A 27,381-nucleotide genomic window follows, 5' to 3' on the forward strand; every position below is an offset into this window, starting at 1 on the left:
TCTCTTGTTGCCTTATAAAGCTATGAGAAGCTTCTGCATTTGAACTTAAGTAAGATTTCAGCACAATGAAGAGCTCTAATGTTTTATTCATGGGAAGATCCAAGCTCAGATGTTTCATATTTGTGTGCTTGAGATACCTTTTGTATCACAACATTTCCTCAGTTGTACCTACCTTGACGATAGAGCACATAAATCAACAGCAGAAATCCCATCATGTCTTCTACATGGAAGCTGGCTTACTTATTAAAGTTAAGATAATCTTTCTTCATAGCCCTGTAAACAGTATGGTAGAGGCAAGAAAGAACCCACCAAACACACACACACTGTGTAGAGAATCAATGGCTGGCAATACATGCATGATACAGGTACCTTCTGACTCCTACATGCAGGTAAGTTTTACATTTAGGCCTGGGAGGAGCCAGGATACATGGGCAGAAGAATGGGACAAGCATATAGATATACCAATAATTGCTTTATGCAATCAGGCGGACCAGAATGGAATAGCAAATAAACCTTTTTCTTGCCCCTTAGTAATAATACTTAACATTGATAGAGGGCTAGTGAGTGCAATAGAGGCTCACAGTCATGGCCTACACAGAGCCAGTTCTTTCCCTTTGTCCCTATTTACAGTACAGTATTCATGCCCTTTGGGTCCCTCTGTCTGAGGAAGGGCAGGACCCAGTTCACTCAATCTACCAGTAATTCCAGCTGGAAGCCAGTGTTCTGATATGAAGAGAATAGCACAAGACGCCAATGGTGGGTAAGAGGTACTACCTCTTCTGGAGAAGGGGACAGCAGGAGTACCTAATGGAAACTTAATAGAGAAACCTTGATCCTATACACATTTTCTTCTCATCTTGCACAGCATGGCAAAAACAAGATAAGAGAGGAACAAAGTGCAAAGTGAAAGGAGTCCAAATACCAAACGGGCTCAAGTAGGAGTCTTGGCAGTGAGCACAGCCTATCTGGGGGCACTCAGTAGCCATCCTGGGGCTTCAGTCATTCCCCATCCCACTAAAGCCTGCAAAAGACCTTTGGTGAGTGCCAGCTGCTTCGACTCTCCTTTCTCTCCCCCTCTCTCTTTCAAGGAGTCTAAGATAAGGTGCTTTGGCCTCACAGCTTTTACTTCTGCCTCTTCTATCTCACACTCCCTCAGCCTGATTGTTTTGTTTTCCCAGACAGGAATGCTGCTGGCATTTTGTTTCCCCAGTACCCCACTGATAACATTGAGACTTATTCTCGCAAGCACAGAGGACTCTTCACTGTGTGGGTCTGTACTGGCTGGGAGTTGAAAAGATACTTGCTATCTACAAGGAGCTGCTTGCATCTGATGATAGAATTACCACTTTGTACAGAATTGGAAGGGGTAGCCTGTCTGGCCCTGAAGTTAACTCTGGCAGAGTCAGGGGTCAGAGAGACCTTGGTAAAGGGGTGTGCTCATGACTTCAGTTCTGCAAACCACAGTTCCCTTCTTCTCCACCAGCCAGAGTTCTCATACTGTGGGGGTGACCTTGTATTTCATGATGTTGGTTGCCTCACATTATACATGCTTTAGTCAAATACAAGTGATACAAGCACCTCCTGCAGGGCTGAAAGCCTGAGTCCTGGTTTTCCCCATGGTGCAGAAGCCCCAAGCCCTGGGGCGCCTCCCGCAGGGCTGAAGCCTTGAGCCCCAATGCATCCCACACAGTGGAAGCCCCAAGCCCCAGTGCATCCCGCAGGGAAGAAGCCCCAAGCCCCAGTACCCCCCTAAGCAGGGCTAAAGCCCCAAGAACCCCACCCTACAGCTAAAATCCAGAGCCCCGAATGGGGGGAGGGGTATGGGGGGCTCCAGGAAATAATTTCTGAGAATTTAGGCCCTGGGCTCAATATAGTGGTGATTGATATAAATTATCCTCATGGTCTCTTCTGGCCTTAAAATCTACAAATCTGACAACAGGTGACTGTGTATGAACATGACCCTGTAGAGCCAGATGTTGAGAACCAAGATGAGGGGAGCAGGAGGGATGTCTGGGAAACCTGTGAGGGAACTAATGGGATTTGGGAAAAAATATTGTTCTTCCTGGACACTGGTCTGATTTCTAGGTGTTTTTTTCTAGGGGGTGGGAGGGGAAGGAAGGCTGCATAGTATTTGTACATGTACTTAGTGTACTAGTTAGGCACATATTTAAAGAATTCAGATTCATTAAGCTGCCCATATTTTACTCTTTCCTCATAACTTGGCCCACAATGTGTTTTGTTGCATTTCTCTGATCTCCCTCCAATTTGTCTTTTTTCTGGTAATGAGGTACCCAAAATGGCACACAATATTCCAGAAGCAGTTGCAATGGAGCTAATTAGAGCAAGATTGTGAACTCTCTATTCCAGGATACCACACTCTGCATGCAGCCCAAAACTGCTTAGTTGCTATGTCACTTTGCAAGGCCATGCCTAATTTGTTGTTTAGTCACCCATACATCTCTTTCAGCCATTCCTACTTTCCAGGTTTCTCCTTCCCATGTGTTACCCTTCCCCTGATGTACTAGCTACATGTTCTAAAACTCAATTTATTTAAGTATTTTCTACCTCTCTTTTATCTCTGTTCCCCCTGCTGTATTATATTTCTCTAACCTAGTGTTTGCAACTCCTTCCATTCTACTGTCATCTGCAAACTGTATATTCCTTGGGGTTATTGTTTTGTGTGTCAAGAGTCCCAAATTCTATTACTCTCTATTTTGTATTGTTCATTATTTGCCTTATTGATTTGACTGTCTCTGTAGTGTCTCTCCATCAACTTTATGGTAGCAGGCATAGATTTACTTAACTGATGAATAACGTACACAATTACTTTGCAATGCTGGAGGTTTATCTTCTGAATGGCACCCTTGGCTATGGTACCCATTGGGAAATCAGATCCCTGTGGGTGGACCTTACACCTGCACAAAGACCAGCTGAACTCCAGAGGTCTCTGCACCAGCATAGAGATCTGCTTGACCCCATCTCACTGCAGGGCCGGGGCCGAGGTTCGTCCTGGTCTCAAAAAGGACTAATTCGAAAATGACCATTAACCCTCTCCCCTCCTGCCCATAACAAATTAGACCTTTTCTCTTCTATCATTTACTTAAACAGGAGCTGACAAAAAACATGGGGTTTAAAAGGTCACCCACATGCAACCAGCAGAGACAAGCCCCGCGGTACGATCAGTGATCGGCACCTGCCCACCCTCGGAGACGGGGGAGGGAAGGGGGGTGTCTGACATTCCCCTGTGCAGGGCTCATGGACGGGCGCTTTCCCCTCCTGCCCGCCCCGCCGCGGGGCTGCCGCTCGCTCAGCCCAGAGGCCCCCGGGCCGGCCCCGTCACAACATCTCCCTTGGGAGCCTTCAGGCCGTTTCCTGGCGGAGCCACCGCCCAGCCCGGGTAGGCGCGCTCCGGGCCGGGTAAAGCAGGGCTGGCACCGGAGCGGCTTGGGATTGACGCTGACGCTGAGCCCAGGCCCGGGTTTGTCCTTCTTGGCTCGCCGTCGCCAGGCCGGCCCGGCAGCAGTGCGGCCTCCCGGCGGCAGGGAGCGCGGCCACGAGGAAATGGGTGCGGGCTCGTCCTCGCGAGCCCAGCGAAGGAGCGGAGACGAGGACGCGCTCAGGTACCGCGGGGGCAGGGGTCAAAGGACGCCCGCTCAGGGGGAGGCAGCCAATGACATCACCCGAGGCCCTGGCGGGTGGCGTGGGCGGCCCCGGCCTTGACGTCACTGCCTGCCCCTGGCGGGTGGGCCGGGAGACCCTGCCCTCTCCGGGCATCGGGCCGGGCGGCCGTGTGAGCCTCAGCCGGGGCCGCGGGCCCCCTTTGGCCGCTCCCAGAGCCGGGCTGGGCCCGCTGCCTTGGCCACATCCGCCCCAAACAGCCAGGGGGTGTTGTGAAGGCCAAAAGTATAACTAGATTAGCGCCACCAGTGACTGTTAGCCAGTGGTCAGGTATGTAACGCTGTGCTCCAGCTGTCCCGAAACCTCTGGCTGCCAGAAAGTGGGACTGGACAACAGGGGATGGATCACTCAGTAATTGCCCTGTTCTTTTCATTCCCTCTGAAGCATCTGGCACTGGCAAGTGTGGGAAGATAGGATGCTGGGCTAGATGGACCAATGGTTTGGCCCAATGCGGATGTTGTATGTCCCTCAGAGGTGTGAACAATTCACACCCCTGAGGGATGTGGTTAAGACAGCCTAAGTTCTGGTGTAGACACCACTAGGTTGCTGGAATAAATCTTCTGTCGACCTAGTTGCTGCCTCTCGGGGACAAATTTACTACAACAATGGAAAAACCCTTTCTGTCGCTATCGCAAGTGTTTACACTACTGCAGCACTTATTTTGCCACTGCAGCGCTTGTAGTGCAGACATATCTTCAGGCACATTAAGGGCATGTCTACACTTACAGCGCTGCAGTGGCGCAGCTGGCAGTACATGTAGTGAAGATGCTCTATACCAGGGGTAGGCAACCTATGGCACGCGTGCCAATTTTCAGTGGCACTCAGGTCCAGGGGCCTCTGCATTTTAATTTAATTTTAAATGAAGCTTCTTAAACATTTTAAAAACCTTATTTACTTTACATACAACAATAGTTTAGTTATATATTATAGATAAAGACCTTCTAAAAACATTGAAATGTATTACTGGCACGCAAAACCTTAAATGAGAGTGAATAAATGAAGACTCGGCACACCACTTCTGAAAAGTTGCCGACCCCTGCTCTATACCAACAAGAGAGAGCTCTCCTAGTGGCATAAAAACCCCACCTCCAAAAGTGGCAGAAACTATGTTGTCAGGAGAGCTTCTCTCCCTACGACATAGCACTGTGCACACTACATACAGCCTATGTCGGCAAAACTTATGTCACTCGGGGATGGAATATTCACACCCCTGAGCGACATAAGTTTTGCCGACTTAGGCTGTCGTGTAGACATAGCCTTAGTCTAGTTTTCACTTGTTTGCTGGGGACAGCTCAAAGTCTACAAAATTTTAATTAGTCATTGATGTTAAATCATAGAATCATAGACCATTAGGGTTGGAAGAGACCTCAGGAGGTCATCTAGTCTAACCCTCCCGCTCAAAGCAGGACCAATCCTCAACTAAATTATCCCAGCCAGGGTTTTGTCAAGCCGGGCCTTAAAAACCTCTAAGGATGGGGATTCCACCACCTCCCTAGGTAACCCATTCCAGTGCTTTCACCACTCTTCTAGTGAAACCGTGTTACCTAATATCCAACTTAGACCTCCCCCACTGCAAATTGAGACCATTGTTCCTTGTTCTGTCATTTGCCATCACTGAGAACAGCCGAACTCCATCCTCTTTGGAACCCCCCTTCAGGTAGCTGAAGGCTTCTATCAAATTCCCCCTCACTCTTCTCTTCTGCAGACTAAATAAGCCCAGTTCCCTCAGCATCTCCTCATAAGTCATGTGCCCCAGCCCCCTGATCATTTTCATTGCCCTCCGCTGGACTCTCTCCAATTTGCTTACATCTTTTCCATAGTGGGGGGGCCCAAAACTGGATGCAGTACTCCAGGTGTGGCCTCACCAGTGCCAGATAAAGGGGAATAATCACTTCCCTTGATCTGCTGGCAATGTTCCTACTAATGCAGCCCAATATGCCCATAAGCCTTCTTGACAGTAAGGGCACACTGCTGACTCATATCCAGCTTCTCATCCACTATAATCCTCAGGTCATTTTCTGCAGTTGGTCCCCAGCCTGTAGCGGTGCATGGGATTTTTTCATCGTAGGTGCAGGACTCTGCACTTATCCTTGTTGAACCACATCAGATTTCTTTTGGCCCAATCTCCCAATTTGTCTAGGTCAGTATGGACCCTATCCCTACCCTCCAGCGTATCTACCTCTCCCCCCCCAGCTTAGTGTCATCTGCGAACTTGCTGAGGGTGCAATCCATCCCATCATCCAGATCAGAGGTGAGCAAACTACGGCCTATGGGACCATCCTGTCTGGCCCCTGAGCTCCCAGCTGGGGAGGCTAGCCCCCAGGCCCTCCCCTGCTGTCCCCACTCCTGGGCAGCCTCAGCTTGCTGCACCGCCAGTGCTCCGGGTGGCGGAGCTGTGAGATCCTGCCAGGCAGCACGGCGGTGTGGCTGGCTGCGGCCAGACAGCACGTCCGCCAGTCCTGGTAAGGGGGTGGGGAGCAGGGTGGTTGGATAAGGCGCAGTGGGTCCTGGGCAGCAGTCAGGGAGCAGGGGGCGGTTGGATGGGGCAGAGGTTCTGGGGGCGGCAGTCAGGGGACAGGGAACGGGGGGGTTTGCATAGGCGTGGAGTCCCAGGGGGCCTGTTAGGGGACGGGGTTGTGGATAGGGTTGGGGCAGTCAGGGGACTGGGAGATGGGGGTGGGGTCCCGGGGGGGGAAGTTAGGGGCGGGGTGTCCCAGGATGGGGCAGTTGGGGATAAGGAGCAGGGGGTTTGGATGGGGCAGGGATTCTGAGGGGGCAGTCAGGAGGTGGGAATTGGGAGGGGGCAGATAGGGGGCAGGGGCCAGGCTGTTTGGGGAGGCACAGGCTTCCCTACCCAGCCCTCCATACAGTTTCGAAACCCTGATGTGGCCCTCGGGCCAAAAAGTTTGCCCACTCCTGATCCAGATCATTAATAAAGATGTTGAAAGAAAAACTGGCCCCAGGACCGACCCCTGGGGCACTCCACTTGATACTAACTGCCAGCTAGACATTGGGCCGTTGATCACTACCCGTTTAGACTGACAATCTAGCTAGCTTTCTATCCATCTTACAGTCCATTCATCCAATCCATACCTTTTTAAATAGGCACTAACAAAAAAAAATGTTTAAAACAATGACTAAAATGCCCTTTCCCTCTCAATTACTGCAGCTTTCACTGTTTTAACTGTTGTAATGTCATGTTGTCATGTTTCACTAGTTCTCGGCTTGTAAACTGTATCATGATGGACAGGACCTGAATTGCTAATGTAAAAGAACCCTTTTCATAATGAAACATTTCCAGGCCCCTGTACATATCATTAAGAGGCAAAAAACGAGCACAAGTTCAATCTTTTTTTCCTTTGTAGGTAATCTTTAAATTCCCTTGGCAGTTTCAATTGGAATAGGATTCTCTTCTGCTTCCTGTTCTAAAGTATTGTATAATATTGCTGTGCACTGTTAAAGAACTGCTGTTTTCCACTCCAGAGACAGTCACATAGCGGTTATTGGGAGAGTTGTACAAATAACTGACTTTTCAGTTCATTGGCTGTTCCAAAAAATCGAGAGGAGAGGGAATTGTTGTGGGTTGACCCAAAACAAAAACATCTAATTTTTAGTGAACCAAAAAGTTGGGAAAAAATGTCATTTCGGGTCAAACAAAATGTTTTGTTTTCAATATTTTTTATAAAATTGAAGTGAATTTAGAAACAAAAAGTTGTTTTGAATTGAAACATCAAAATGTTTTATTTAAAAAATGTCAACAATGTTTTGATCTTTTGTGGATTTGACGGGGGGAGGATTTCAACCAAAACAATTTGACACAAATTCATTAGATATTTCAAAGAATCATAGAAGATAGAGTTGGAAGAGACCTCAGGAGATCATCTAGTCCAACCCCCTGCTCAAAGTAGGACCAACCCCAACTAAATCATCCCAGCCAGGGCTTTGTCAAGCTGGGCCTTAACAACGTCTAAGGATGGAGATTCCACCACCTCCCTAGATTTCCATCAACCTGAATCCACAATTTTCAGCAAAAAAAAGTTTCACATGAAAAATTTCATCTGGCTATAGTCATGGTTGGAGTTAATCCTGTGTGTGGCTTACCTACTTCACGGGGATAAAGGGAAGGCAGAAAAGTGTCATAAATGTTGTAAAATTGTTTGAGATCCTGATAACAAGAGACCTGCAGTGTGGCAAGGAGTTTATTATTAATAAAGGAGGAATCTTCCTTTCCTATCTCAAGCTGTGTTTGATTTAGTTGTACACCTAACTCATTCTCTTTCCTGTTTTCTTCCCTAGGAACTCCTGGCTGTTACTCTTGGCTTCTAAGAGAAGATGGAAGAGATCTTGGCTGATCTGTGTGGTACCAGTCCGGAAGACCCACTTCCTGTGTGGGTCCATGGTAGTGTTGGTCACTGCTTCAACCAGCTGATTTTGAATGTTGTCCCTCACACAATCCTTGCATTAGTAAGCGCCTGCTACCTCGGCACTCCAAGGTACGGTAGCCATCTGTGTCTCCTCTTCACTGTAAAGAAGAATGTGGGAAAAGGCTCCTGAATGGTGGAAATCATTTCTCTCTGTGCCACATAGCAGCTGCCTGCAGGAAACATTCACAGTCTCGTGTTTACTCCCTTTTGGGAGGCGTGCTGGAGCATATGCAGAGTGAAAAGCACTATTAGGTCCTGTTTAGTCCAGGGGTCTCAAACACGTGGCCTGCGGGTTGAGTTAGTCCTGCGGCCTGCCATAGGTGCTGACTTCGCTGGCAGCCAAGCTCCCCTTTACCCCCCACCTCCAGCGCGCTGCGTCCCCACTCCTCCACCTACCTCCCAGTGCTTCCCACCTTAGGACTCCCAGCGCTTAGGACTTTCCAGAAGGGAGTGAGGAAGCCGCACGCTCAGGAGAGGAGGCAGAGAAGAGGTGGGGCAGAGGAGGGGATTTGGGGAAGGGGTTGGAATAGGGGCAGGGGGGTGGAGTTGGACCGGTGACTTTGGGGAAGGGGTTGGAATGGGGGCGAGAAGGGGTAGGAAGAGGCAAGGTAGGGGCGGGGCCACATGTTTGAAACCCCTGTGATAGACTTGTTAGGGGCACTGGGCACCATCCCTCATCGCCCGGGGTCTCTCTGTTAGGGGTGCTGGGCACCTAGAGGTCGTCGTCCCCCATTGCCCAGGAGTCTCTCCGTTGGGATACTGGACAGTGTCTGTGACAAAGTGGAAATTTTCTGTAACATTTTTATAATTCCTAGGTGAGCCTCAGTTTCCCTCTCGACTTTGCACAGTGGCTGGGGGGGGATGGAAAGGGTTACACAGTGCAGGAGAGAGTCGGCACCTATGGCGGGCCGCAGGAAATGGCCCGTGGGCTGCGTGTTTGAGACCCCTGGTGTAGATCATCATCAGTGTTACTGACCACATAAGGAATAGTTACAGGTGTTTATATTTTATTAAAACCCCGCTTTGCATTAGAGTTTTTAAAAAGTGAATACATTGACATTTAATAGCATACTATTTTACTCTTCATTTTTTTCATTTTTGACTATACTTTTGTATTGTTGTATGAAAAGATTTCAGTGATGCAGGCCTCTGGCCAATGTACTAGTCCTCATGTGGCCCTTGTGGTGATTTGAGTTTGAGATCCCTGGTTTAGTCCATCCCTATCCCCCAGGTCCAGTGTAGAATCTAGCCTATAGTTTATTCCCCAGGGTTTTGTCCAGCTCAGTTTCAGATATTCCAACCAATGGAGACTCCACCATTTCCCTTGGGGAGATGATGCCCAAGCCTAATCGTCCCTAATATTTCCTGATATTCAGCTGACATATTCCCTTTTGAAAAAGTTATATTTATCCTGTGGTTGTGTTTTGTTACATTATACACCATAGCTAGCCTATTGTACTTCTTTTCTCCTTCCTCCTAGTAGTTATACCTTACGTACCACCCTAAACAATTCCTCATGCTCCTTTCATAATTGAAGGTGATTATCATATCCCTCCTGAATCATTTCTTAGCCAAGAACATATATTCTCTGTATCTCCCTCCCTCCAGCCCCTTAGGTGGTATTATTTTTTAAAACAAGAAAAGTCCTACATGCTGCTGGGTTCTAAATTAACTGTAACCTCTCGAGAAAGACCTGTTAATCATTGTGGACAGCTCAGTGAAAACATCTGCTCAATTTGCAGTGACAGATAGTTAAACACATACTTAGTTCTATATAAGGGACTGAGTAGAGAAAAATATTATAATGTCATTACACCAATCAGTTTCCTCACCTGGAAGTACTGTATATAGCTGGGGTCGCTATATCTCAAAAAAGATTTAGTAGAAAGGGAGTTCAGAGACTACTGATCAGAATGATTAGAGACCTAAAAAAACTTCTGTATGAAAAGAGATTGAAAAGATTGAAATTATTTCGGTTAGAGAGGATATAAATACAAGGTGGCATTGAGAGAGGATATAAATACAAGGTGGCATTTATTACAAAGTAATAAATGGTGTACAGAAATTATATCAGGGTTTCCTATTTATTCCTTCTCATAATTCACAAACAAGAGAATGGGCAATGAAATTGACAGGCCATAAATATATTACCGATGAGGAAATTGTTATGCATTGGGTAATTAGCCAGTGGAACTCTTTGCCACAAGACACTGAGGTCAAAAGTTTAGGAGGAATCAAAAAAGAATCAGACATTCATATGAAGAATATGAACATCCAGAGTTATATTAGAGAGGATAAAAATATATTTTTAGCAGGGATTTAAACCGTCCTGGTTCAGGACCTAATTCAACCACCAAGTATCACAGGTTACGAAGAAATTTCCTCATGGGAAGATTATTCCATAATTGTCAACTGTGGGATTTCTTGCATCTTTCTTTGAGGTATGTGCTATTGGCCCCTGTCAGAGACAAGATACCAGAGTATATTGACACATGATCTGATCAGGTGTGGTAATTTTTATCTTCCTAAAAAGCTCTGAATGGGACACAGAGCCTGTCATCCTCTATATGAGTGAGAACTAGGGGTGACTGGGTAGTGGTGGGAAGAAAAGTGGGAGGAAGGGGAGGAGTGAGTCACAGGTGATGGAATGGTAGCTGGCTCCACTCTGAAGCTTTCACCACTTTTCTCTCCACTAGATCTCCTGTCCCAGGGGCTTCCCACAGACCTGGCTGGAAATGCAGAATTGCTGCCTCCTTCATACTCACTGGCCTCTCCATCCTTGATATAATCTCAGCAGCCATCACTCAGCAGGAGTTGGGTACTTTGTATCTGGTAGTGCTGGCAAGTGGCATTGCCCTGCTGGCATGGCTCACTCATAGCCTGACACTCCTCATGCTTTACAGGTCCACATATGGCTCCTCCCGTGGCCCTGCAGCCATGGTGCTCCTAGCCCTCTTCCCTGTCCCTGCCCTTATCATCACACTGGTATGGTACTGCCAGAATGGGGTGACCTGGCCCCACCTCCACTCTGCTCACATCTTCAGATTCTCCATCCTCTGCCTGCAGTTGGCCTCTCTACTTATCTATGTGATCGGGTATATTACTCCTGTTGCCAGCAGGCAAGTTTTTTGCTCCATCAATGACTCCTGGCAGCGTGAACCTCTCGTCACGGAGCCAGGGATCCCAGTGCCTAACTGGCAGGGAGTGGCAGAGGATGGTGAAAGCTGGCTCTCACGCTTCTCTTATGCTTGGATGAACCCTCTTATGAAGCGTGGCTATCAGTGGATGCTGAATCGGCCACAGGACGTCTATCTGCTACCTCGACGGCTCCAGGCTGCCAGGGTCCGTGATCATTTCTACTCCTGCTGGCAGGAAAAGGCAGCTCTCAGCCAAGAGGAGGAAGATACAATGTCTTCCACTAGCCCAATTGTCACCAAAAGTGATGGGAGTGGAGATGCCTCCTCATCTTCAGGAAGCCCCTGTGATGCCCAGAAGGCTGTGCAACTCTTCGCAGTGCTGCATGCAGCCTTTGGGCTCCGCTACTACTCCCTAGGGCTCCTCAGACTGGCTGGCAGCCTGTTGGGCTTCTCAGGTCCCCTGCTCCTGAACCTGCTGGTTAGCTTCATGGAGTCGCACCAGGAGCCTCTGAGCCATGGGGTGCTGTATGCCCTCAGCCTCTTTGCTGGCTCCTTCCTGGGTGCTCTCTTGCGGAACCAGTTCAGCTATGAGGTGAACAAGGTGATGCTGACGGTGCGTGCGGCAGTCATCTCTGCCATCTATCGCAAGGCCCTGCGGGTTAGTGGCAGCAGTCTGGCTGGCTTCACCATGGGCGAGATTGTCAACTTCATGAGCACAGACACCGATCGGCTGGTCAACTTCTGCGTCAGCTTCCATGAGGTGTGGAGTCTCCCTTTCCAGTTTGCCATCACCCTCTACCTCCTCTACCAGCAGGTGGGGGTGGCCTTCCTGGGAGGCCTAGCCCTGGCTCTGCTGCTTGTGCCTGTCAACAAGGTCATAGCAAACCGTATCATGGAGAACAACAAGGAGATGCTGAAGCACAAAGACACACGAGTTAAGGTGAGGCAGCCTTTGGGTTCATTGCTGCATTTTCTTCCTGATCATTCTTAGAACTGTGAAACCCATGGTCTGTTCCCTTGAGACACTCCCATCACATCTTCCCGCTGATGCCTTTTAATCCTCAGACCCCTGCCCACTGCTGGTTCAAAGTGCATGCATCCACCTTTGTATGGTGGTTTTGTGCCTTTCTGATTTGGCATGCTCAGAGTCAGTGTCATCCACTTTCTCGCTTCTGCCATGTGAGCATCTCCAGCACTGTCTCTTCCCTCGGGGGATTACTATCAAAGTGTCCTGGGCTCCAGTGTGATAGGATTTTATGGTAATGTTTTAACTTACCATCAACAATGGTGACAGAGCTCTCTCCAGCCCCTCCAATCCTTTTGGCAACTCTCAACCCATATTTTGGAAGCATAGAAACTTAAGTCTCACTCCCAGACACACAGCAAATCCGTAGGAGCTTTTACAATATGTTCCTGAAGGAAGTTGTATCTAATTGTATATTTCCCCCAGTATGCACGGTGGTCTTCTCTAGATAAGTCAGGACTGTTTTGCGGGATGACTCTTCTGTGGGGAGCCAATTGTTTTGTTCAGACATTAAATACTGAGTGTTTAGTTTTTTACTGAACACCACAGAGCTCAAATGGGAAGGCGTAGCATCAGGGAAGAGGGGTCAGAGCTCCTGACTGCTGCCCCTGCCACATGTAGACATGTCCTAGTCCTGGCCCCTTGTTTCTCCATCATTTTTCTCCTCTCTGTCAGATCTGTGTGGCTAGCATCTAGTGTGATATGACTGTGGGACTGTTCTGTTCTGCTTGCCTCTCTGCCCACAGCTGATGACAGAGTTCCTGTGTGGCATGCGAGTGATCAAGTTTTACACCTGGGAGCAGCACTTCGGTGCCCGGATAAATGCCTGCCGAGCCAAGGAGCTGCAGAAGCTGCGAGCCATCAAGTACCTGGATGCTGTGTGCGTGTACCTGTGGGCAGCACTGCCAGTAGTCGTCTCCATTGTCATCTTCATTACCTATGTCCTGCTGGGGCACCAACTCACTGCCACCAAGGTGAATGTCAGGGGAGACCTGTGCAACCCCATTGCTCTGCTCAGACTGATGTGTGAGGTGGGAAGAGAGTTTTCAGAACCATCCTAAGCAGAATGACAGTGGGACACCTCTCCTGCACAGGGTTGCATTCCTCTGGAATCTCTCCTGGGGACAGAGCTCAGCCCACCATGCTGAGTGCAGCTGTAGCCACCCTGAGAATAGAGCTCAGTACCCTTCTGTGAGCCATGACCTTCCCACAGATGCAAGGACATCTGTCCATTCTGTCTTCCCCCTTTCCATGATGGTCTCTAATCTGTGAAACTCTTCTGTGTGTGTGTAGGGGGGGGTGCCAAAGGGTCACTATCCCCCAATTCTTTATTGTCTCCCTCTCTGGCACAGGTATTTACAGCCTTGGCGCTTGTTGGGATGCTGATTCTTCCCCTCAATAACTTCCCCTGGGTGTTGAATGGAATCTTGGATGCCAAAGTGTCCCTGGATCGCATCCAGCGTTTCCTTGAGCTCTCTGACCAGGACCTGCATGCTTATTACACCACTGGTATGGAGACAGGAGATGGGACACAAGCAGGAATGGGTACTGTAGGCTTTTGGGTGGAATTTCCATGTGTGGGTGGGAAGAGAAGAACGGAGAAGTCTGAACATAGAAGGTGCTTGGGGTGCACAGGGAACAAGTCTATAGGAAATGGGCCCACTGGCCCTAGTGCAGTTAGGTAACTGCTCCACCTCCTCTGAACTCCCTAGGATGCTGAGCAGTGAGCTGTACTCCCTTCAGTCAGTCTGAGGTGAGTGCACACCATGGACCTGTGGAAATGTCCCCAGCAGAGGACAGGGCAATAGCATTACTCTCCACCAGCACCAAACAGACCATGCCTATGCCTGCTGATTCCTGCCTTTGTATATTCCCAAAGCAAAGGATGCTTGCTCATTTCTCCAAAATCTCCCTTGACACTGAAGCCATCAGCCCCGTTGGCTTTGGTTGGCAGACTGGGTGAAACCTCTGCACTCCCTTCTCCATATTTCCCTTCTTCCCCCCATCCCTGTTGCCAGCTCCCTGCTGTTCCTTCCACCTTCAGACATCGGGAGTCCAGTTTGTTCTTGGAATGACTCCATGGGAGTCACTGGGTCTCCACTTGCTTTCTACAGGGATTCAGAGACAGGTGGAAGAGAGAAAGAAGGAAAGATTTTAAGGTGAGGTTACGACAGGGAAGTGTCTCAGTGTCACACAGTGGCCTTGTACAGCTGTGGGGAGTGTGTCAGAACTGTTTCTTATCCTTGCCTACTCTGTTTGGGAGTGGAGCTGATGGTGCTACCAGCATCTGAGATTGTCTGGGCTGTCTTCTCTCGGAAACCTACTGCAGGAGTGGCTGAGCCCAGCTTAGTGTCTCCCCTGCACTTTCTGACCCTTGAGGATTAATGCAGTGGCTGTGCTGCTTTTCTTTTGTCAGATGGCCCCACAGACCCATCCTCTGCACTGGAAATGCATCACTCCACCTTCTCCTGGTCACCGCCCAGGGAGGAGAGCACCAGGCAGCACCTGTCTGGAGGGACTCTGCAGATCTTCATTCAGGACCTGGCAGTGGCCAAGGTGAGTGGGGGTGCAGGGAATATGGAAGAGGGAGCCATCACCAGAGGGGCCAAGTGTTAATGCAATGAATCTGCTGCTGCTTGTTTCCCTCTGCAGGGGGCGCTGGTGGGAGTTGTTGGGAAGGTTGGCTGTGGGAAGAGCTCTCTGCTTGCAGCAATCACTGGAGAACTCAACAGGTAAATAGCCAAAGACACCTCTCCCCTTGTCCCACCTCCCAGCACCTCTGCTACCAGGGATTTTCCATGGGCTAGACCCATTTACCAGGCACACTCTCCCCATGTTATTTCTTCTCCTTTCCTTTTCTGCCTCTCTCCCCTACCTGGCTCTGCGGTGTTTGCAGACTTGGTGGGCAAGTGTATGTCTGGGATCTGGAGCGAGGATTCGGCCTGGCCACCCAGGAGCCTTGGATCCAGTTTACCACTGTCCGTGAGAATATCCTCTTTGGGAGGGACTACGATGCCAGGCTCTACCAGGAGGTGCTTGAGGCCTGTGCACTTTCCGATGATCTGAATGTGAGTGCCCTGTGATGAAAACATCCTACCGGCTTCCCTGTGCCCTGCCCTGAATCTCAGCCTGAACCTTAACTTCTCCATCAGGGCACAGAACCTATTTCCCCAGCCTCTCCCTCCTTCCTAAGCCAAATGTGCCATGTGTCTCACGCAACCTAACTGTTTGTTCATTTTCATTACTGGTACCTGCCATTGAGTCACTTCCCTTCCCTTGGGCTGAGGCGCATGTGTGAGGTTGGTTTGGCAACACTTTGTACTGTTTCCTCTAAGACTTGTCCTGAGGAGCAGAAGGCTCTGAATCCCAGGGAAGGGAGAGGTTGTTCGAGGCTGCCTGAGTACTCCCATTAATAAGTAGTCAGGTTCTGGCTACAGGGAAACTATCAGAAGCCAATGCTTTGTTGGCGCAGAAAGCCCTTCCCCAGGATCTGGTGGGGCCATGCAGGATGAGAAGAGGCCTGAATTTGTGTCCTCCATGTGGGACTGCTGGTAGTATCAAGGCAGCAGCCCCAGATGTCCCAAGGAACTTCAGGGCAGACTCCTTTTGGGAGAGGAGGCAGTAACAAATCTCTCAGCAGGTCTGATGATGCTCCACACCTCAACCCTAAAGAGAGCTGTAAGGAAAGAATTGCTCATCTAGGTTGATTCAAGCCCTCACCCTTCTCCAGTCAGTAATCCCCACATCCCATCCAGGAAGCACAATAGACACATTAGCTGATGAACCCTCCTACTATACCCGGGAGGGAGGGATTATTGTCCTTCCATTGCACAGACAGGGAAGCAGAAACTCAAGGAAGCGTATGGTCTGATTTTTTCCATGATGCTGAGCACTGGCAGCTTCCTTTGATTTTAGTGGGAGTTGTGGGTGCTCAGAGTTTCTGAAAATCAGGCCACTTGTGTCTTGGCCAAAGTCTCATAGTGAGTTAGTGTCAGAGCCAGGAATAGAACTCAGGAGTCCTGGTTCTGCATCCCCTATGTTATGCTGCCTCTGTGAAGCAACTTTTTTAATGGATTATCTTGTGTGTTTCACTTCTAGATCTTACCAGCAGGTGACCAGACGGAGGTGGGTGAGAATGGAGTGACCCTTAGTGGGGGACAGAAGGCTCGAATCGCTCTTGCTAGAGCCGTTTATCAGGTAAGTAGGAGAGTGACACTACAGAGGGCCAGTTGCTGCAGGTGCGTTGTCCAAGAGCCAAGGCTGGGCTAGAGAAGCTGGAAGCACCCAACAGCCAGAGCTCCTGCTGCACATCCTCCAGCTCTTCCTGTTCATGCAGGCTGGGGCTAAAGGAGCTGGGAGCTGCCCCAAGCCAATGCCCTTGCACCATTCTCTACAACACCACCTGCTGGGGAAAGCTGGAACTGGGAAATGTATCACTGTCTCTTCTTCCTCAGGAGAAGGAGATTTATCTTCTTGATGATCCACTGGCAGCTGTTGATGCTGATGTAGCCAATCACCTTATGCAGAAATGTATTCTGGGAGTTCTCAAACACAAGACCAGGATTCTCTGCACACACAGGACGGAGTTTTTAGAGAAGGCTGACACCTTGCTGCTCATGGACAATGGCAGAATAGTCAAGATAGGTACAGTGGCACACCGGCTTTTGTTTCAGTCTGTGTACCAGAGGGCTAAGAACTCTGACCCAGCCTTATCAGACAGACGGATGGGCTGTGAGTTCAGATGGAAAATGGCCATAGAGGATCAAAGCAGACAGCTGCAAAGAGGCTGGGGTAAATTAGTGGGAGCCCTGGGGAAGAGGAACACTGGATAAGCTGGGAGAACTGGGACATGGTGAATATATAGGAGTATGGATAAAGCAGACTGACTCTGAAGAGAGGGGCCTTGGAGTAAGACACAATGCAGGGACAGGAAGCTGTGGAGCAGTGGTTGTAGGGTTGTGGGTGCTGAATGAAGGAATAGGAGGGCAGAGGCAGAAGTAAATTGGGCCATCTTGTACCAAATAGCTAGCTGAACTTCCACAGCTGGCACATGGTCTCTAGGATCTCTGTAGTGTATAAAGCACTCATGGTCTCTCTCTTTCTAGGTACGCCATCTGAAATCCTGCCACTGGTGGAAGCCACCCCCAAGGTCAATGAGAAGAATAAGAGGAGGCAGAATAAAGGTCAATATAGGGCAGTTTGAGGGGCATTGGTGAGGGTGGGTGGGGTCACTGTGGCTCAGGATAAACATCCATGCGGAACTGCCTACTGCCACTATTTGATGTCCAAGCAGGAGTTCAAGAAAACTGCACTAATGGGACAGGGTCGAGCAGGAAAGCTGCCAAGGGAAACTGAGGGAGACAGAGGAAGTGACTTGCCTAACATCACAGACTGAGTTGGGATTAGTAGACTCCTGGTTCACAGCCCTGTGCTTGATCTGCTGACTAGGCCTTGCCTCCTTTTCGTGGCAGACATAGAGCATATAATATATGTGGAAAAGGTCTGAATCCACAGGTTTCTCTGAGTCCTCCTGGCTCCTTAGCAGCAATCACATCTGCAGTTATGAGCTGAAATGGGGGTAATTAAATTGATAGCTGTAGGGCTTGGAAAAGAACCCCCATTCCCACACCTCGCACAGCGGGCCAGGGCTATTTTCTATGCTTGGGGTAATGGGGCCATCGGATACTGGCCAGGAAGCAGTATGCTGATCTGCACTCCCACCTGCTGCAGAACTTCCTGATAGATGCCTGTAGAACAGGGTGCAGCTGGCATGAACTCTGTTGCACAGGGAAGGAAGAGGGGACAAACCTTAGAAAGCCTCCTAAGAATATGGCAAAGCCTTCCCCTTGGCATAGGCCTGCCCTGTTTACAGTGAGGAGCTGGTCCTACTGGTGCTGCACTGACCTGTGCCTTTTCCCCCCAGTCCCTGCTGAGCAAGGCCAGAAGGAGGACATGGAGATAGAGGCAGAGGAACTGGGCCAAGCTACCTGCCTCCTCCAGCGGGAGGAAGAAAAGAAAGAAGGGGCAGTAGCTTTTCAGGTGTATAGGGCATATTGGCTGGCAGTGGGCAGCTGCCTAGCATTGTCCATCCTCTTCTCCCTGCTCCTGATGCAAGGTAAGGCAGCAGCTCGCTCCACTCTCTGTTTGAGCCATTCTCCATTCTGGCTCCCTTGCTATGCTCCCCAGATATGTGAGGGTCCCCTGGGGGTGGCAGACTGGGTTTACTCTCTCTCCATAGCCCCTGCAGGGGGAAGGCCCAATACTCCTAACCTTCCAGCCGGGGCCCCTTCAGCACTTTCCTGTCCGTCAAGTTGAAGGGTTTGTCCAGAGCCCTTAGCCAAAGTGAGGGCAAGACATTGTGTCCTAATTTGTGCCCCTGCTACCCTGGGAGACACTGGGGTGTGGGTTGGTGTCTCCATAGAAGATTGTTTTTCCCCAGGGGCCTGCTATACCTGGCTCCTATGGATGCTGTCTGTCATCTCTACTGCTCAAGTAACCACAGTGGCGAATGTATTGACAGCAGGGTATAGATTAGGATGGGTAGTGAGGTGGTAAGGACAGTTCCTCAGGGCAGCCCCAGCTCAGCTCCACTTCCTGCTCTTCTCCCCCATGTTGGCTAAAGCAGAGTCTAACCCCCACCCTGCACTGACTCTTGTGTATCTCTGCAGCATCCGGGAACGTCTCAGTTTGGTGGCTGTCACACTGGATCTCCAACCTGCCCCAGACGGCAAACATCTCCATGAGGCCCCTGTCAGCTTCTGTCCCTTCCCCACAGCTGCTGCTCTTCTCCTTTGCGGGGCTTGTGTAAGTGGGCTCAGGAGCTGGCGTGGTCTGGCTGTGGGGGGAGCAATGATCCCCAAAGTTGCTCCTTAGTGCCCCTTTTGCAAAGGCCTCTTGCTGTGAATAGAAGCTGGCTAAACGCCCCCCATTACACAGAACCAGTATGGTTGTGAGAGCTAGATAGGGACAAAAAGGGGTAGTGAAGAGGTGCTGCTGGATTTGCTGTCTGAGGCAGATGGGAGACCCCCTGGCGGCACAAGGCTCTTGAGGGTGGAGAGAGCCTGCATTTGGAATTGTAGAGATCGGTCTGCCACAGCTTGCCATGGCTGGTGAAAAGCAGGAAGAAGCTGGTAGCCCATCTCGGGAATAAGGACCCTTGGCTTCTCCCCCATCCTGGCCCTTGTGTTTGCTGTCTCAGGGGCTCTAGGTGTCAGCCTTGGCATAGTGCGCACTGTGGCTGAAACACATTCTGTCTCCTTCTCTCTCCCAGCTCCCGCGTCCAGGTGTTGGGCACAGCTCCAGTCCATCCCAATAGCACACTGGATGTGAACTTCTACCTGATGGTGTATGGCGGCATTGCTGGGGCCAACTCAGTCTTCACCATCCTGCGGGCCTTCCTCTTCGCCTACGGCACCATCCGCGCTGCCACTGTCATTCACAGCCGGCTGCTCCAGAGAGTGATGAAGGTAACAGTCGTAAGGGTGTGGTAGGGAGAGATCCCAGGAGCTCAGCTCAAGGAGAGAAATGGGGGCAGGGGGAACAGAGATAGTCACAAACCGTCTCACTGGAGTGCTGACCTGCTCAGCCAGGGAGGTGAACAGATTGCCCACCCCTTGGCTGCAATCATTATGCCTGCCTCTCAACTCTCCACAACCAGAGGTACCTTGAAGCCACCCCATTGTGAAGGTGACTGGCTGTGCCTTGTGAGATGTGTGCTGCTGCTGGGGATTGGGGATGCCCATTCCAGCAGGGCACCTCCACACTGGGGAGGAGAGGGGTTTGGAGTCTGGGTCTGCCGGGCCACTGCAGGCTGGAAATTCCTTCCTGCTCCATGTTCAGTCCTGCCTCTCTCCAGGCATTCTGAATGATGGCTGCTTGCTGGGCCACCCGCCAGCCAAGCTATAGCTCCAGGGGCACTGCTCCCTCTCCAAGGCTGTCCCAGCCCAGTGTGGCTCTTACCACTCTGGTTCCCATGTTGCCAGGCCACGGTGACCTTTTTTGACATTACGCCGATGGGCCGGATCCTGAACCGCTTCTCTTCGGACCTGTACTGTGTGGACGACAGCCTGCCCTTCATCCTCAACATCTTCCTGGCCAATGTCTTTGGGCTGCTGGGCATGCTGGTGATGATAACCTATGGGCTGCCCTGGATTGGCCTGATCTTGCTGCCGCTGGCTGCCCTCTACTTCTCCATCCAGCGCTATTACCGGCGCACCTCCCGTGAGCTCAAGCGCCTCTACAGCCTCACCCTGTCCCCCATCTACACCCACTTCTCAGAGACCCTGACAGGGCTGAGCATTATCCGAGCCACCCGGGCCACAGACAGGTGAGGGCTGCTCCTCGGATGGGGAGGGTGCCAGCACCTGGAGAACTTGGGGCTTTCACTCTTGTAAGGGAGAAGTTACCTAGAGAATCTGGCCCTGGGGCTGGCTGGGGTGACAGATGAATGGCAGTGGGCCCTGGGGCTGATCCTGATATTAACTACTGCATTGTGCCCGGCCCAGATTTGAGGCAGAGAATCAGCTGCGACTGGAGCAGAACCAGCGCTGCCTCTTCGCCAGTAACACCGCCATGCAGTGGCTGGACATCCGCCTACAGATGATTGGAGTTGCTGTGGTTACAGCTATAGCAGGAATCGCCATCATCCAGCACCAGAGGCAACTGGGAAATCCAGGTGTGCTCTGGAACTTTGGAGGGTCACCCAGACCAGTAAGGGGTTGTCACTGCCTGCCCAGTAACCCTGGGTGCTTCTGTGCTGTGCAGCTTTGGCTCAGAATCCTGATACCACCAGCCTGCTCGCAGCACAGTGACCTCAGCCTGGTTACTCCTTGCAGTCCCGAGTCTCCCCAAAGCCATCTCCTCTGCAGTGCTCAGCCCCTCTCAGTGTAGCACTCACAAAACCTGACTGAGTTTTCTGCTTCTTTAAAGAGACAGCACCAGCCTGTTTGGTTGACTGAGGATTTTAGTCGTCAGTTGGAAACACTGCACTGAAAGGGTTGTGTAATAAAACAAGATTAGGTTTATTAACAAAGAACAGGTATTTAAGCCTTCCTCGTGTATGCACAACGTGCCTCAGGTGGCACGTGACCTGGATTCATCACCGAATTTGGTCCACAGGTCAGATCATTAGCTTGCCCGGGCCGGGTACTGATGGGGAGTGTGACACGAACACTGATTCATGGCCCCCAGTATGATACTAAGTAGAAGGAATTGGGATAGAAATGGTTACAAACAAACAAAAGTAAAAATATGCTTCTAAGACTAAAACCTAACTTAACAAACTTGAGTTTCTTGTTCAAAGTAGTTTTCTCACCACAGTCATTCTTCCAGCATATCTGGCCAGTCCTTAGCCAGGATCCAATACAGAGCCCAAAACACTTGGTTTCAGGCCATCCTGTTCCCTGTCCCAGAGCTGCAGGTCCATCCACCTGCCCAGGAGGTAGATCCTCAGCCTCTTCTCCTCCCCCTCAGTCTCCCTACCCCAGAGCTGGGTTGCCATCTTATAACCTTCCCCTGGAGCTTTGGCTCCTTCCTTGTCCCCCTCAGTCCACCCTGGCTGGAGCTGTGTCCCCAGCTTTTGCTACTCCTTCACATGCCTGCTGTGCTCTCTTATCATCTCAGGTCTTGTAGGCCTGGCCCTCTCGTATGCCCTGTCTGTCACAAACCTGCTGTCAGGCCTCATCTCCAGCTTCACACAGACAGAGACCATGATGGTGAGTGTGGAGCGAGCAGAGGAGTACTCCACAGACATCCCCATAGAGCCCCAGGAGCAGCTGGTCCAGGTAAAACTTCTCACTTAGCCCTCCAGTTCTGGCCTGCATCCCATCTCATGGATCTGTGCTTTGCACTGTCTCTCCTGTCTGTGCGTTCTTCCCATCTGCTCAGGTGTCCCACAGGGCCCTGATGTGCCAGTGGCTGGAGATGATTACAGCGATCTAATGAGTGGGCGCTGAGGACTGCTGGGCTGATCTACAGGAACTGCCCAGGGCAATTGCCCTTTCCTAATACCAGCCCCCCATTTTCCCCACCCCCAAGGTCTTCTCGTGCAGAGGGAGAAGGGCAGGGTGGGTGGAGCAGGGCTGGTGTGCGATTGAGAGATGCAGAAGAGGCTTAGAGTCAGGGATGGTCAGGAACTGAGAAGCCAGGTAAAGGGACAGGTGGCAAGTGGGGCAGGGCTGGTAGTTGATCCTGGTCACACTTTGGTCTCATCATCTTCTTCCTTTGAGGTTGCCTCTGACTGGCCGAGCCGGGGCCACGTGGAGTTCCAGCAGGTGGTTCTGACATATCGGCCAGGACTGCCCAATGCTCTGGATGGGGTGACCTTCATCATCTACCCTGGAGAGAAAGTGGGGATTGTGGGGCGCACTGGATCTGGCAAATCTACCATCTTCTTGGCACTCTTCCGCATGGTGGAGCTGAGGGGGGGACGGATCCTCCTGGACAATGTCGACAGCCGATCGGTGGGCTTGGAGAGTCTGAGGTAGGGTGGGCAGAGCAGGAGGAGGAGCAAATGGCATTTAGGGTCCAGCCAAGAGCCCTTACACCAGAGACAAGACTCTGGTTCTAATGGCTGTCAGCAAAGAGATACTGAGGGGGCTGGTTAGTGGAGATCCTTTCTGGCCACTTTTGGCTGCTTGTGGCAGTTCCTGTCAGTTGCTGAAATGTTCCTGAGCCCCTCCTGCCCTGGTTGTGTGTGCCGAGACTCTCAGGCTGAGAAGAGCCCTGCCTGGTCCCTGATGTGTCTCAGACATGCCCTGTTTACAGTGCCCATGGCTGAGACCGGCCAAGGAGAGTCAGGGCCAGCCTGGTTCCCACCTGCTAAGCCTTCATCTCTCCTCTCCCTGCAGATCCAAACTGGCCATAATCCCCCAGGACCCATTTTTGTTTAGTGGGACAATCCGGGAGAACTTGGACCCCCTGGGGCGACATACAGACTCTGACCTATACCAGGTGCTGGAGCAGTGCCACCTACAGGCGGTGATTACTCAGATGGGTGAGTCCAATGCCTGCAGGAGATGAGGAGGCTCTGGCAGTGGCCAGAGCCAGTGGGTTGGAGGTGGTAGTCAAGGGCCTAGGTGCAGCAAGGTCTGGTATGGGGAGGCAAGGCCCCAGTCGGGTCCAATGGGATTGTCATGTGATGCCCAAGCAGAATCCTGTAAGGTCCAGTGGAAGGACATGAGCAGTTTAGGTATCTGGTGGGGGTGGTAGGCAAGGCTCTGGCAGGATCTGACTAAGGGAGGCCAAGCCCCAATGGGATCCAGTGTGGGGGAGGGATAGGGGCTTCCAAGTCTCACACAGCAGCCTCTGTGATCCTAGCAGAGGACACACACACACTGTTAGTGACAAATCTTGCTTCTGTCCGAGTCTAAAATCCCAAGGCTTTGGACTGGGGCTGAGCAGAGATGAGGTCTTGAGTACCAGCTGGAAGCTCCTGGCCCAGGCATGCTGTGCAGGGGCTCTAACCAAAGCCTTGCTGGGTGAGTGCTGTTCTTGCCTCCTTGCAGGTGGACTGGACTGTGAGCTGGGGGAGAGAGGGAAGAGTCTGTCGGTGGGACAGAGGCAGCTCATGTGTCTGGCAAGAGCCCTCCTGACCCAGGCCAAGGTGAGTGCTGCTAACTCCACCTGGATTCTCCCTGCTCAAAGCAGGGAAGTTACTTGTTCGGAGAGGGGGTGCCTGTTCCTGATTGTGGGGGTGGAAGGGCAGGAAGGGAGTCTGTGTCAGGAAGCCCTAGTGAGTAAATGGACAGTCTGATGTGTATGGAATCAGGGCTGTGAGCTGAGTTATGCTACCCTCTTAGGTGTATCTCTGGGCTGGGAACAGAGATCTCCTCCCATGGTGTTGGGATACCCTTTACTTTGTCACTGTGTCACTGGCAGGTGCTGTGCATCGATGAGGCCACAGCCAGTGTGGATCAGAAGACCGATCAGCTGCTACAGCAGACCATCCGCCAGCGCTTTGCTGACAAAACTGTGCTCACGATTGCTCACAGGTACAGCCGGCTTCCTCTCACACCAAGTGCATGTCTCCTCTGCATTGGGGAGTGAGCCTTCCAGCCCTGTCCACAGATTTGTGCTAGAGGGGCTCACACTAGTGCTCTCAAAATAGCTGTGTAGCTGTTGCAGCTTGGTCTAGAGCTCAGGTTTTAGAGCTGGGAGGAGGCAGGTGGGGTCGTGTGAGACCCTGAGCTCCAGCCCAAACCGTAACATTGAAGCACCATCTGCACAGCTATTTTTTAGAGCGCTAACATGAGCCCTGCTAGTACAAGTCTCTGGACCTTGGCTGGGAGGCTGGCTGCCAGAGGCAGTGTAAACATACCCTGTGAGCCTTCGAAAAGCCATATGGAGAAAGGGACAGACCTCTGCTCTTAAACTCACCTCACCACAGCGCCAGTCTTCCCCCACTAGCCACACATACAGCCCCAGCATTACTCACTGGCCACGCCCACAGTGCCGTCATTACCCACTCGCCACGCCCACAGTCTCAGCATCGTGTTTGCCCCCACCTTGATATTCAGCCCCATATGTGAGTTGAGCCGTGAAATCAGCATGACAAGATTTTTCAAGTGCAAACTTGACTGTTTCCTTTTGTTGCTCTGGAGTGAAGCAGGTATTTAGCATCCCCCTTCAGCCCCTGCCCCTGGGCCCTAGTCCACCTGACTGCTGCCAGTCTCCAGGAGCATCCAGATACTGCCCAATAGCAAAGTCTTCTCTTTGGTAGGTGCCAGGTGAAAACCCAGCATATTCTATGTATTGCTGGAAGCTGTCTGATAGGGACTTAGGGAGCCCCTGACTTTCCTGCCAAGTGGAACAGGGGTATTGCAGCCTCAGAGGGTGAAAAGGGGTTGAGAATATAGAAAACTGAGAGCCTGAAAGCTCCCTGCCATCACGGAGAAGTGGAGAGGGTGCGGAACATGAAATACAGCTGGTCTTGCCCAGTAGAGGGCACTGCAGGACAGCCAGAGGATGAGAGACTGCACTGCCACCTCTGGGCCAGGGATGCCCTCGCTCCCCTGATGTGGGCCAGTACCACTAGGTTAAAAAGCTCCAAGGGAAAGAAGGGACTGGTGGATAGGAAGAGCATCCTCCAGCCAGGCCACCTCAGGCTGTAGACTAATATCATCTTGAATACTGTGTTCAGTTCTGGTTATCCCATCTCAGAAAAGATACATTAGAATTGGAACAGGTACTGAAAAGGGCAACAAAAATAATTAAGGGTATTAAGCAGCTTCCATCTGAGGAGAGATTAAAAAAGACGGGGACTGTTCAACTTGGAAAAGAGACAACAAGGGGGGGGTTATGACAGAAGTCCATAAAATCAGGAATGGGGTGGAGAAAGTGAATAAGGAAGCGTTATTTAACCCCTTCACGTAGCACAAGAGTCAGGCGTCACCCAATGAAATTAATAGGCAGCAGGTTTAAAACAAATAAAAGGAAGTACTTCCTCACACAAGGCACAGTCAAGCTTGTGGAACTCCTTGCCAGGGGATATTGTGAAGGCCAAAATTATAACTGGGTTCAAAAAAGAATTAGGGAAGTTCATGGATGATAGGTCCATCAGTGGCTATTAGCCAAGATGGTCAGAGATGCATCCCCATTCTCTGGGTGTTCCTAAACCTCTGACTGCCAGAAGCTGGGAGTGGACGACGGGATGGATCACTTGATAATTGCCCTGTTCTGGACATTCCCTCTGAAGTACCTGACATTGGTCACTATTTGAGGGCAGGATTTTGGGCTAGATGGACCATTGCTCTGACCAAGTATGTTTGTTCTTATTTATGTGGTTGAGTCATTACTTGGATGGGAGACCTTTAGGGAAATCCGGTTCTGCAAGAGAATCAGTAGTTGGTACTTTTCACTCCATCAGGACTGACTCTTGTGCCCCAGCCTGGCACCATGGGCTGCTCTGGTTCTGTCTTTTGGGGGAGATGGGAAACCGAGATCCTGACCACCTGGGGTCCATATGAAGATCCACTAGTACTTTCTGTAAGAGTTGGGTTATTAATGTCAGTTCTGATCCAATTCCAGTGCAGTGACATCACACAGTCCCATGCAGTTTATAATACCATTAATAATACTACATCCTCCCACTGTATCTCTGTGTGCTTTAGACAGGAATGAATTTAGGCTCCCAGCCCCCCGGGAGGCAATGGGTATCATTATCCCCATTTTACAAATAGGGAAACTGAGGCTCAGACTGGCAAAATAATTCACCCAAGTTCACAAAGCCAGTTGGTGGAAAAGCCAGTCAGGTGACCCAGGTGTTCTGACTCCCAGCCTCCTTGCTCTCACCTATTAGAAATGCTGTCTTCCTGGGTTCTCACTCTGTCTTGAAAGTTGTTGTGTAGCGTTCCTGTTAAACAGCTCCCAGATTCCTCCCCAGAGATGGCTGCATTTTAGTGCTGAAGGAGTGATCCCTGTGTATATAAGTGCTCCCCCAGCAACTGTGATGAAGGGCTCTGTAGAAATTGGTGCCTATGAGGGCGTCTCAGGCTTCTATGCTAATGAATGGGGGAGCGATATTTGGTGTCTCTCTCCCTGCACAGACCAAGACACACCCCCACACACACATATGCATGTTGCTGTGTTTGCTCTCACCAGGCTGAACACCATCCTGGACTCAGACCGTGTGCTAGTGATGCATGCAGGGAAGGTGGCAGAGCTGGATTCACCTGCTGTCCTCAGCAAGAGGGAAGACTCCTTGTTTCAGCGACTCTTGACCAGTGGGCAGCAATGACTTCCCTGCTAAGAGACTGAGACCAGTGACGAGCACCTCCTGGCTGCACACCTGCAATCCCCATCTCCACTGGACCCCAACAGCTCGAGGGTGCAGGCACCTACTTCCTGCTGGGCCAGGAGCTGCCATAGGGGATGCACTAGCCTGCACAAAGGACAAAAGGGTGACACTGGTTCTTGGTTTGGGTCCTGCTCAGCCTGGACCTTGTTTCAGGTGCAGTCCCCTGAGCCATGATGGGGTTGGACCAAAACTTATAGGTCTGGATCAAGAGTCCTAGGATGAAGAAACATGCTCCTGGCTTGGGGCAGCATCCCCTTTGGTGTAATGAGGGTTTATTCTCTACTGTCAGGTGACTCCCATTCAAGGACTTGTAATTTAAAATAA

At 50.8% G+C, this 27,381-nt stretch overlaps 1 protein-coding gene across 3 annotated transcripts; it reads left to right on the top strand.

Moving 5' to 3' along the window:
* Positions 1 to 3,380: 3,380 nt before the first annotated feature.
* Positions 3,381 to 27,378, top strand: ABCC10 (ATP binding cassette subfamily C member 10). 3 transcript variants are annotated; one of them, XM_045009880.1, is made up of 22 exons: positions 3,381 to 3,620; positions 7,975 to 8,171; positions 10,799 to 12,179; positions 13,010 to 13,237; positions 13,616 to 13,772; positions 14,680 to 14,819; positions 14,916 to 14,995; positions 15,160 to 15,331; positions 16,362 to 16,460; positions 16,718 to 16,907; positions 17,369 to 17,446; positions 18,187 to 18,378; positions 18,932 to 19,067; positions 19,534 to 19,729; positions 20,246 to 20,589; positions 20,768 to 20,937; positions 21,885 to 22,045; positions 22,490 to 22,743; positions 23,111 to 23,256; positions 23,768 to 23,865; positions 24,141 to 24,253; positions 26,862 to 27,378. In XM_045009880.1, exons 2-22 carry the CDS (start codon positions 8,011 to 8,013, stop codon positions 26,995 to 26,997), a joined length of 4,632 nt encoding a protein of 1,543 aa, XP_044865815.1. In that variant the 5' UTR covers positions 3,381 to 3,620; positions 7,975 to 8,010; the 3' UTR covers positions 26,998 to 27,378. The 3 variants fall into 3 exon arrangements, with proteins under 3 accessions (XP_044865815.1, XP_044865814.1, XP_044865816.1); XM_045009879.1 differs by lacking the exon at positions 3,381 to 3,620 and adding an exon at positions 3,813 to 3,948 and having other exon boundaries at positions 26,862 to 27,377; XM_045009881.1 differs by lacking the exons at positions 3,381 to 3,620; positions 10,799 to 12,179 and having other exon boundaries at positions 8,041 to 8,171; positions 26,862 to 27,372.
* The last annotated feature ends 3 nt before the right edge of the window (positions 27,379 to 27,381 follow it).

Source organism: Mauremys mutica, chromosome 3, assembly GCF_020497125.1.
Source record: "Mauremys mutica isolate MM-2020 ecotype Southern chromosome 3, ASM2049712v1, whole genome shotgun sequence".
NCBI lineage: Eukaryota > Metazoa > Chordata > Testudines > Geoemydidae > Mauremys > Mauremys mutica.

Bases quoted from the DNA above. Each gene is read 5' to 3' on its own strand.
- ABCC10 (XM_045009880.1), top strand. From the start codon at position 8,011: ATGGAAGAGATCTTGGCTGATCTGTGTGGTACCAGTCCGGAAGACCCA. The intron at 14,996-15,159 runs GTAAATAGCCAA...CGGTGTTTGCAG, and splicing joins ATCACTGGAGAACTCAACAG to ACTTGGTGGGCAAGTGTATG. The intron at 23,257-23,767 runs GTGAGTCCAATG...GCCTCCTTGCAG, and splicing joins GGCGGTGATTACTCAGATGG to GTGGACTGGACTGTGAGCTG.